This window comes from Idiotropiscis lumnitzeri, chromosome 1 (assembly GCF_059441095.1).
Source record: "Idiotropiscis lumnitzeri isolate Australia: NSW breed Sydney's pygmy pipehorse chromosome 1, RoL_Ilum_1.0, whole genome shotgun sequence".
Classification (NCBI taxonomy): domain Eukaryota; kingdom Metazoa; phylum Chordata; class Actinopteri; order Syngnathiformes; family Syngnathidae; genus Idiotropiscis; species Idiotropiscis lumnitzeri.
In genome coordinates this window covers 30900876-30912978 of record NC_142391.1, presented here as the reverse complement: position 1 = coordinate 30912978, position 12103 = coordinate 30900876, and the positions used below count along the sequence as shown (strand labels likewise).

General features: G+C 39.4%; 1 protein-coding gene across 1 annotated transcript in view; it reads right to left on the bottom strand.

Moving 5' to 3' along the window:
- Window positions 1-11159, bottom strand: part of oxct1a (3-oxoacid CoA transferase 1a) — a 40037-nt gene extending 28878 nt beyond the window's left edge. The window contains exons 1-7 of the mRNA XM_088295001.1: window positions 10931-11159; window positions 9988-10096; window positions 8737-8827; window positions 7954-8089; window positions 7610-7759; window positions 6412-6518; window positions 5481-5541 (exon numbers count right to left, since the gene is read on the bottom strand). Of these exons, the coding sequence (XP_088151127.1) occupies window positions 5481-5541; window positions 6412-6518; window positions 7610-7759; window positions 7954-8089; window positions 8737-8827; window positions 9988-10096; window positions 10931-11089 (813 nt within the window). The 5' untranslated portion in view covers window positions 11090-11159. The remainder of the gene's footprint in view (window positions 1-5480; window positions 5542-6411; window positions 6519-7609; window positions 7760-7953; window positions 8090-8736; window positions 8828-9987; window positions 10097-10930) is intronic.
- Window positions 11160-12103: the final 944 nt, after the last annotated feature.

Below are 12103 nucleotides of genomic sequence, written 5' to 3'. Positions count from 1 at the left end.
CTTTCAAGACTTTTCTTTGCTCGAGCCAGTTGCTACATTCATGTGCTATCCTTTTCAGGGAGATGTTGAGGTTGATTCACTCGCATCAAACATTGCATCACTGTTTCACATGAACTCTTCTGGAGTGGAAAATGAGATTTTGACTCTACAAACCGACATTGAACTGAAGTCGAGAGCTCATGGACAGTTCTGGAACTTACTCACGGAGGAAAAGTACCCTAACATGAGGAAATGTGCTATTTCTTTGACTGCATTATTCGGCTCCACTTATTTATGTGAGTCAGCCTTTTCTTACATGAAGATCATTAAGTCCAAATACCGTTCCACCATGACTGATGAACATTTGGAAGTGTGTTTGAGGCTGGCTATCAGCAGCTACTGTCCGGACTATGCATCCCTGGCTGATTCAATTCAGTGCAAGTCATCAAAGTAAACTCAGTTAATTTAAAAAAAATGTTAATAGCTAATTATGTGTGTCTTGCAATATTGGCTCATTTGGTTATGTAAGGTACATCAACATACATTGTACGTACAAATAATCCTTAATACATTTGAAAATAAATCGATGTTTTGCATTTTTGTAGTGGGTAGATCATTTTGACTCGGTCATTTTGAAAGTAGCTCGCATGCTGAAAAAGTGTGAGCACCCCTGATGTAGTTCAACTGACATCAAGTTATACTTATTTGAGCAGCAAATGATCCATCCATTATTATTTTTTTTCAGCGCTTACACCAAAGCTGCAGTTGTAGCTTTAACTAATAAACGGTGATCAAAACATCTCAGGATTGCCGCAAGGCAAATTTATCAAACATTATTGTCAAATGAGTGCCTTTCATACAGTTGAAATTAGAAGTAAGCATTTTTTTTTAATACAACTGTTACATTAGTGTACTTTGTACAAGCTTACCTATTGTCTGCCGCTGAGTGTAAATGTACCAAAATACATTAAGAAGCAATCAATTCAAAAACACAAAACAGCATCAGCATTTGAGGCAAAGTAACTATTCCTTTTGTCAAAATGCAAAGACATACATACTCAATGGCGAATGGTCGGTTGTGAACACATCCACAAATATATTGCTTAGCCATGATGAACAAAAGGATAGAGTTGAATTCATTTGCTACGACAGATGTGAGTGCAACAGCAAAAAGCCATGCTTTGATGCGGTCTCTGGTGGATGGTGTCCTACCAAGCACCAGGGCCTTTCAGTGTACCTGTGATAAGGGAATAACTGGACCAGCTGGATACCATGGTACATTCAACAATTGAATGGCAGCCTTTGGTTGCCAAGCAACCGTAGAAAGAGCTGGTTGGAATTTGGTAATTTGAAAACTGCTTTGATTTACCTGATGTGTTTTTTTTACTTTTAAATTTGCCAATTACTATATTAATTAAATAATGTATTAATGTGTCTATTAGTATAATATATAAGATAAGTGGTTTCGACATGTAAAAAATATATACTTTCAAAAGTTCGATTCATGGTGGTTAAAATTGAATTAACTCATTTACTTCCATTGACGGCTAAAGACATCAAAGTTCCATTTTTTTATTTTTTTTTTTTAACTTGGCTGGTACTGAATGAGTTCAGCAATGATAAGCTTTGAGAAGAAATTTGGATCTAGTGACACAAGATTGACAGTATGGTCATGTATGCATGTCATGCATGCAGGATGCACGTTAGAATCGACAAACCAAACCAGCTATTGTTTGCTTCCGCAGCTTCAAGTAGTGTGACATAGCCGTGGTGTCAATACAGACGGCCAATTAATGACTGGGCATGCACAGAATGCTAAGGCTTTTATTTTCAGACAGGTAATTGCTTTACAGTCTGACAGGTGCTTCTTCAAGGGTATTGCAAAACAGGGTTATCACTTTATTGTGACCAATTAGCTGGTCAGACACATATAATGTTCATTCCTTAACGACACATTACGTAAGGTGTGCGCAGTCACTAAACACACCACTTAGGTTGCGTGTTTTACTACATGGCTAACAGGGCTCTGAAAGGGTGATTTTGTTAGTGCAGGAAGGCATTCAAAAAGATAAGACTGAATATGAAAATGTTTTGGGGGAAGGCGGCGCATTAAAATGCACAAATTGATTTGCAGGATACAGTTATTGACTATACTAGTTGTGTTGTGGTATATGATGCTGCCTTTTGTGCAGACGGCACACGTTTGAGTGCCGCCCAAGCAGTGCCTAAATAGAACATATGGGAGTTTTTCAGTGGTGACCCATAATGGAACAAGTTGAAAGTAACAACAACAACAACAACAACCAGAGTGTTATTGATTAACATGAGCCAGTTGTTGAAAAAATGTAATCTGGAACAAAACGATCCAGGTTTGGAAATCCCATTTCTTGCAATCGAGGATCAGGTAATCCGGTTTACGTTAAATGTTTGCATGCATAAATTACAGTAATCAGGGGAAAAGAGCCTTTGGGAGTTTAAAAAAAAAAAAAAATCACACGTGAATGCACGCCCCCGCGAAGACCTGCACATTGCCCAAATCATATAGTTATATGGTATGGATGGAATGATGCTATTTTGTTTTGTTTGTAATGTTGCAATACATAGTGAAGGTTGCAATGAAGCTTGATCTGAATAAATTCATGAATTAACTCAAAATTGCAATAACTGCCAGAATAATCCCAATTACTGAATTTTTTGGACTATAAATCGCACTTTATTTGCAGAGTTTGGCTCTGGAGCGGCCAATTCATTTTGCAAAGAGGCCACATGAGCAGATAGAACGGCCAATCAAAAATGCTAATCTCAATTTTGAGTTTGTACTTAGAAAAGGCACATTGTCTTGTTTCAATTAATCGCTGCGGGTGTGGATATCATATGTACCGTTCTAGTTCAGTCAGTTAAATGCAAAAGTAAACTAAATTTGTTTGTGAATCACAAATATACGAGGGATTACTGTACAGTAAAGCCAAGCAACATGTTATTTTTAACAATCCTTTAACAAAGCTACAATAAGCGCAGGGTATAATTAGTAGTCTTTTGTGTAACTTCCCCTCTATAACCAAAATAAGGTTTTTCTCAAGCATTAACATCAAACGTGAACATTGCCCAAGCACACATTTCTTGTATTCATTACTGTTCCCAGTCAGACCTTGTTAAGAGCAGTATGGCAGGTGCAACCTGGATGTGGGATTTAAATCTCGCCCACAAGATGTCACATCCTTCTCCTCCGTGTTTTCTCTCGTCTGACTGATATGTATTTTTTCTTGGAGGTGCCTTATCAGCATTAAATAGGCTCTCATTAGGACAGCGCCATTTCCTAGCTAATGTAATGTAATAATGCAAGGCAATACAAATAAAACAAGTAATAGATCCTTGTGGTGGTGATGCGTCTTTTCTGCACACAAAACACTTCTCACCACTGTTTTCTAATCTGCTGGTCCATCCGCACAGTTGGCACACGTTACTCCTTTTGCTTTGACTTGGGTTTCTGCTTGTGTTTTTTGAAATGTGAATTCTAGTTGATTTGATAGAAGTTTCTCAAAAGTAATACAAACCTAGTGTAACGCATGACAATTCAGAGATGGCGATACTATAATTTACATTAGCTAGTAATACATAAGACCTGGCATTCTGGCGGTGACCACATCAGCTTTTGACAAAGTGAACCTCATCATAGCCACTCCCTTAAGCTTTAAGCAGCTGGGTCAAAGTAGACAATCAAATATTAAAAGCCAACGGTTCTTTCCGTCTCTCTCTCTCTCTCTCGCTGTCTTTCTCACAGATGCATTGTCATTCATGTCGCTAGCATCGCCGCCACAACTTCAGCAGACATTAACACGTTTGCTGGCACCGTTGCTGATGTCCTCTTATTATATCAGTGGAAGAACAGCACTGGGCTGTTTCTTCCTTGCAAGTGGAGCACCGACTTCCCAAATACCACTCATACTCATCCTTGGCCGCCATCAAGGTCACAGAGTTCTATTATGCCGCTGTCGTATAACAATTCAGCAATAATTATTTTGGATTACGGGTTTATCAAAAGCTTTGCAAAGTTTTAGTTGCAATAGAATTTCTAATTAGCATCAAAGAAATCAAAGACATTTTCATCCTGTATTCAGAAAAGCCATTGACTCATTTTCAGCTTGTGATTTCGTTTTTTTTCACACACCCAAGAGACTCAACGGGTGCCTACAGTATATGGGAGGTGTGAAGCTGAGAATGCACGTAGAGGACACAGAAATAGAGGTTGGCTTTCACATTTCTTTACTGTCAAATGGCAGATAAGTGGATAACCAGACGCAGAGATTGAAACAAGATGTGACAAGAAGCCGAGCGGTCTGACGCTAGAAATGAGCCGAGGCGGCAGGTCACTCGAGATATTAAAACTTCCAAAATGTCTGCAATATCCTCGAGTTACACAAGTACAGAAAAAGAAAGAAAGGACCCTTTGTCCTCTGTAGGTGGTTTGATGTGATGACTGTGCTGTACGGACCGATGCCGCTTCGGTTGCTCTCACAAGAGGATACATGAAGGCATTTTTAACTCTAATTCCCAAGAGAATGTGCTCTTAAAGGTGATCTTGATGTATACACAATTATCCGTGTATGACTGCAATCTTTAGTGCACTGGAAAAATAACTGCATTGATATGTGATTGGCTGGCGACCAATTCAGGGTGTACCCCACCTACCGCTCAAAATAGGATAGGCTCCAGCACACCCGCAACCCTCACGAGGAGAAGCGGCTTAGATAATGGATGGATATGTAAATTTGTCTTGTGGCTGCATAGACAACACAGGTCTAGGTGCTCCATTTAAATCCTCAATCCAATTTGACTGTCTCCACATGTATTTGTAAAATATGTAACATTACATACCATTTATTTGGCCTGCATTATTTTTACATTTCCCTTTGGTGCACCTCCGATGTACATCCTATTTAATGGGCCACGTTTTCAGTGAATCATTGATTTACCACTGGCGTGCGTGTGTCTGCACGATCAATGATATTCCAAGGAAGTCAGGATTGCATCGGCTGGGGGCAGATGATCTCTCTCTGTGTATGCTGCACTTGCATTGGCAGATACGCGATAGATATCGGATTTGTAGTCACATTTGTAAGAGAAGTGTCTCAAATCCATTCACCAGCATCAACTCTTACATGAAAAACAGAAAGCAAAGAATCCCACTCTTATTTTTCTTGCCCACTAGAGTGCCATTGAGTGTAATGTTACACTTTGTTGATTCAAATTCTGTCAATTTGTAGTGTAAATCATGAGGAGTTTGCTTGTGTATCATGATGTCTATGACATTGGCCTCAATTACGGCAATGCATGCACCAATATATAATACCTAGATATATATACTAGAATTATACACAGGGCATTAATGAGTCAAACATGTTTAACTCAGCTGTGTAATTTGCAAAAGGGATTTTAAACGATGGGTCACTGCAAGCTCTAGAAGGCTATTTGCATGTGACGTGCAACAAAACACAACTTACCTCCACTATTGTGGTTTTGGCTGCCTTGCACATGGGCTGGTTGAAGTTTCTAGCCGTCTTCCTGTGAAAAATAAAACGCAAAGCAGAATTATTTCAAATAAGAATGCACCAAGTAAACCTACCATATAGTTTACTGCAAGATGTTGCGCTCTTGTGGTTAACGGTGGTACCACAGCGGGTGGTGAAACTAGTCATTTGCAATCCGATGGATCAAAAGGGCTTCAGTAAGTTTGTCCAAAGAAATCAGCTGGAATGTGAGTAAAAGTTATGGTGTAATTGGAGATTCTGTATGTAACTCTGCTGCAATTTCACTTGGAAAGTTGTCTATTTGAAAGGCTAAATCATTCCTCAACATTGTCAATACTGTCTAAATGGTTCAGCATGTCAACATTGATTACACATCATTGCTATTGCAGACCTAAATTGTACTGATTCAATTCAGACTCAAAAGCTGCTCTCATCAAGTTCTAAATTAACTAAACTAAATAAAAGTTTGTAAAATAATCAATAATAATAAAAGCACTCCTCGAACACAGACCTGCATTAAAATGTTACTGAACCTAAGCAATTGATAGCGGCTTTATGATGGCGATAGGGTTTAAAACTGGAAGGAATTACATTATTTGTATGTATACTTCCGAAAGTTGAGCGCTATCTACCGTAATGTCTGAACTAAGTAAAGATTGCTGTTAAAGCTAATAATGACACTAGGTAAACGCAGAAGCTAAATCACATTCAGATAAAATTGTCAATTGTTTTTTTGACGAATGTATTTGTTATGGGGGATTTTGAAGGCATTTGAAGTGCTCGTTCCATGTTTGTATAGTTTTTGTTTTGTTAGAAGATTCCACAAAGTTGATGCCACTTGTCACGTCGCTAATAAGCCTGTATTCGCCATCTCCTGATTTCTTTGTTCCAAGGCGGTGCTTACCTGAACACAACATTTCCAGCCCTATCCGCTTTCCATGCCTTGATGAGAGCAAAGTCTCCGGTGATGGCCTTCTCCATGATGTAGTGTCTGCCGTTAAACTCCTGCACCTGATTGGAAACAAAGTGGAAGATGAATATGCTATCTGGACCTGAGCTACAGTATCAACAACAAAAGTGATCAAATACAATACAATGACTGAGACAAATACATTAATAGTTGCCGCTTGCTTTCAATTTTTTAAAGACATCCGGCTTGCAACAATACAGAGAGTAAAGAAAACACAATTACTGCATTTTCACGACTATAAGGCACACCGTCTTAAAAGGTGCTGTCTCAATTACGAGTTATATTTCTGTATTTAACACACACATAAGACTCACCATATTATTGGGCACAGGCATGGTAAAATATACGCCAGTTTAAAACATACGGTAGCCTGCATGCACACTAAAACATACACTAGCAAGGATGCTATCGTATGTTTTTAAAAAGGCAATGGGAGCAAACTGAGTTTCAGTTTACTTTTATGAAATATTTAACACAACAGGTTCCCTCTCGTCAGTGTCGGTCAGTCTTGTTGCCGTGCAGCTCCTCAGAAACGATGCCGACTTTTTCGAAAGCTCTAACAGTGCAGACACATTAGCGGCTAACGTGTGCCGTAACTCACCGGCGGTGCCTCCCAGTCTTAGTAATGCCACACGTCAGCAATTGCTAGCCCGCCGCTCGCAACTTCACTTTGAACGCCCTGTTTACACTGATGTCCGACAGTTGGAGTTCCTTCGTCGAGCTTCTCTGAATGATGACGGACTGAGTTCATTTGCTGTGCAACAGTATCTACTGGGAGCGTTCCTTTAGCGTCCGCTTTCACATCCGCATGCTGTACTCAATCATGTCCACCTTTCCTCTATATAAGCAGTGTGCGCCAAATCAGTCAAGTGCACGCACAAGGCGCGCCACATTATTAGGCGCTGCATCCACTTAGAAGAAAAATGAAGACTTTTAAGTGAGCCTTTTGGTCGTGAAATGATGGTAACTAAAAAGGTTGGTTAGTAGCAATTCAGGTGCTTCTTGTACTGTGGGCCTCAAGTACGGACTTCTCATTAGCAAAACCACCACAAAATTCATTATGTTTACCACACTTCTCCCACAGACGACATATTTCCGCAAGACTTCAAACGAGTGAAATCAATAAGTTTACCTCTCTTTTTTCACTAGCAATGGCAATACTGCCATCCTTGTTGTACTTTATAGGAGAGCCTCCCTGTTGGATTAACGTGCCATAACCAGTTGCGGTGAAAAAGGCGGGAATCCCTGCCCCCCCGGCTCGGATCCTCTCGGCTAAGGTGCCCTGTGGTGGAAATGAGGTAAAATAAGATGAGTGCAATGCAAATAGTGGCACAGTATAAACGTCTTTGCAGAGAACAAAACTGACAGTTGCTAAAGAGTCATAGCACTAGCAACAGCAGTCCGCACAATTGTCGGCAACCACAAAGTACTCCCAATTGTCAAAACATGAACTCAAAGTAAGTTTTCCTGACCAACCTGTGGAGTAAGCTCCACCTCCAACTCTCCAGACAAATACTGTCGTTCAAATTCCGCATTCTCTCCGACATAAGAGGAGATCATCCTTTTGATCTGTTTGGTCTGAAGAAGCAGGCCGAGTCCAAAGTTATCCACGCTGAGGGGGGACAAATATATATTGAACTTTTAAATTACACTCCACTCTAAACTGCACAGTCACAGCAAAGAAAATTAAAGTAGCAAATCATGATGCTGTCAGATAATTAATCAAGCCAGATGGTCTAGTTAGTACAAGTGCAAGAGTCAGTACTTTACGTGTCATTCTAGGAAATTTAGATTATGATGGATTAATGACGGTGGCACGGTGGCCCGACTGGTGAGCACGACGGCCTCACAGTGAGAGACATCAGAGGTATCTGATCCAGTTTTTCTATACAAAACAAGAAATTTGAGAAACACAAAAACAATGTAGAAGTAAAATGGAATGAAGGAATGCTATTTAGACATAAAAGTACCGATCCCGAATTCTGCAAAACACAGTTTTTGATAAATGATGTGATTTAATATTTCATCAAGAGGGGAAGAGTCTCACCATTATGCGCAATAATGAGGGCATTTAAGTGTAGAAAACAGCAGCTGGCTTGCCACAAACCAGCTGACGTTGTGGAAAAAGCATTGTGCTGCTCACATATAACTGCATTTTTTTTCTACACCTGAACAACCGGTTGATTTGTATTGAAAAATCGTTCCAATATTTACGAGAACAGTCTCTGCAAATGTGCATGAATGTTTGGTATCGCTTACCCTGCATTGTTGCTGACTGCAGTAAGACCTTTCACGCCAGTCTTCAGTAAACTGTTGATGAGATTTTCCGGTATGCCACATAATCCAAAGCCTGTGTTTGAGCAAAAACAAACAGAAAGGTACCGTATATCATCTTGTGCCCTCAAGGTCAAATTCCAGCACTTTTTCAATCTATAAGCGTTCCCACCTGAGCTACCACATCAATTGAGTGTTCAGTGTACTGTAACATTTTCTGACCTGGAAAATATAGTACGTCAAGATCCTAAACTCTGAACACAAAAAATGTGCATTGTGTATGTAATTGGTGTTTGTATTTTATTTATTATGGACATTACAAATGATGATATACAAGGAGTATGATTAGATGATTTTTTTTTCCATTTTCCAAGTCCTTTGTCTTCCGAATACTACACTGTGTCATGCTAATTTCTCACCATGTGGTCATTGAATGCAGGCGAGACAATGGAAATATTTTTATAGCTGTGTCAGCTGACTTCACGATAAATATAACCTGTGGAGTGTGGAATGTGCAAGCGTGCGCTGAGCAGACAACATTCACGTGCACAACGAATGAACTATGTCAACAAAAATACACTTTAGAATAGATGTTTGCTGAACTTCAGTTCAGCATACAAACGCACATCAACTACTAGCTTTTAATAAGGTTGGGAGTCTCTGCTCGCAAACCAATTATGATGATCATCTATTTTATCATCCATCCATCCACTTGTGTCTACATTGTAGAAAGCGGTAGAATTTGTTTGGACTGTAGCAAACGTGGTTTATACGTGTGAAATATTTCCAGTGGAAAAACAGCCACAAATTTGAAAGTCCTCTTGAGAAGTTCACAACTTAACAGCAAGGAAATGAAAGCAAGAACACAGAAGCTGTATTTAATACACCTCAATCAATCTAGATGAAAGGACTTTGAGTATATTTTTTTACAATGACAGATAAAAGATTATTTGAGTTAAATATAGGAAAATCTAAGCACAACATGGTTCGCTACTAACGGCTTTATAGTAGGGCCTTTGTTGTGATACATCAAACCTTAGAAGTGGTAATCTATCTAAAGATAGTGACCCTGTCAAAGTCACATTCACACATAATGAGAACTTCAATACACTTTTTTCCATTTTAGAAATAAGCCAGAGTGCGAGAAGAACAAGCATGGGGATAACATGTTAAGTACAAAATTCATTGACTGTTGCAGATAAAAAGACTGAAAAAGATCCTTCAGTTAGCATTTACCTCCGACCAGTACAGTCGCCCCATCTGGGATGTCTTTGACTGCCTCTGTAGGATCGGAGTAGAACTTTGAACGTCTCTGGCTGGAGGTTGAAAAGTAGCAGCTACATGTCTTTAAACACCAGATAAAGAGGACAGGTTTAAATCAAAACAAAATAAAACTCACACAAAAAGGCACAACAAATTTGCTTTTTAAAATATATGTTGAGAAGAAATGGACATAGCCAGCCATAGGGGTGAAAAATAATCATGCTTGTCCACTACAAAAAGCTGTTTGCTCAACGGTGTAAGTGGAAGATAAACAAAGCTACTGAACAAAGCAAAGTTAGCTTTACTGATGGAAAGAGTCCCAAACAAGAACTAGAATCGACGATTCTCAAACTTTCATAATATATCTCTGGTAGTGGTCCCGCAAATACTGTCTTCAATTGTGAACAAGGAAAATATATAGGAAAGATATGTCACAAACCACAATAAATATTACACATTGAAAGTTGCTTTTTTTATTATTCGATACCACTGATTCGCCTATTACATTTTTTTTAGTTAGGACTGAATGTGCTCTAGTTAAGTTTGTTATATCAAATGCCTGCCATGACACTAGTTGATATAAATAGCATGCAAACGTGGCTCATGCAAACATGATGAAAAAAATTGCTATAAAATTTAAATTGTGACAGTAGAAGTGAATTACGCAAGCACTTGCGACCTCCAATAAAATACATTCTAGTGTCGTTACATTGTATTGATGTTATTGTTCATTCTTTTGTAGCAAATACCACAATAAACTTTGCATAGAGTGACTCGGTTAAAGTTAGCCAGCACGTATCAATAGAATTATTAAAAGCAAAACGAAACAAATAAATGGGGAAATGTGTTTATTATGACCTTCTCCACGCAGTTCTAAACTCATTGTGCAGCAAATACAAGACAGGCAAATACAAACCTTGCTCAATGGACGCTTATCAAAGTTTAACGTGGTTCTGCATGTCCCACTGAGGTATTTAAAAGTGTCGGCTCGACATAATGATTTGAACGCCATTGCAAGACCCACGCACCGAACGGCAGATGAAGCGTAGAAGCAAGCCACTCTCGCTGTTAGCATTCAGCTAATGGCTAATAGCTTTAGCTCAGTCAAAAGTCAACGCTGCAGTCATATTGGCTGGCGTCTCAGTGCGCTCGTGATCTGATGCATTCAATGTAATCGTAATTAACAAACTTTCGGTGTGTAACGTTGAAACTGCATTATTTGATATTTGGTAGTACTTTATATTGTATAAAATGTACATTTGTCGAATTAGAATGGGATGTGTATGAGCTTAGTGGATTTTATACACACGTATTTCGACTTAAAAAAAGCTACCAGAAATATTTGGGGGATTTTTACGTCAGTACCTAAACGCACCTAAAGGCTGCAGGATATTGGAAAAACATGCGATATGCCATATGGGTGTTGAATATTGCGATATCAATATTAGTGTGATAATTAACATCCATCCATCCATCCATTATCTGTACCGCTTCTCCTCACAAGGCTGTTGGAGGGTGTGGGGGTTGCTGTAGCCTATCCCAGCTATCTTCGGGCAGCAGGCGGGGTACACCCTGAACTGGTCACCAGCCAATCGCAGGGCACAAATAGACAAACAACCATTCACGCTCACACTCACACCTAGGGGCAATTTAGAGTGTCCAATCAACCTGCCACGCATGTTTTTGGAATGTGGGACTAAACCAGAGTACCCGGAGAAAACCCACGCAGGCACGAGGAGAACATGCAACCTCCACACAGGAAGGCCATAGCCGGAATCAAACCCACAACCTCTGCACTGTGAAGACAATGTGCTAACCAGTCGCCCACCGTGCCGCCGTGATACTTAACATGTACCTGAAAATTTTTTGAATATATATTCGGGATAATTCTTTTTTGGGACTTGAGTCTGAGTCCTTCTTTTTTGGAACTTGAGTCTGAGTCCTGGTCCTTGGTTTTAAGTGTCTGCAGAGTTACGATCCAATACCTCGGCAATACATCAGAAAAAAAGGAGAGTGCATCCGATTTTGCTCAAATTGAAAAATAAAAAAACATCAATGAGCACATGTTATATGTTGTTATATGAATATT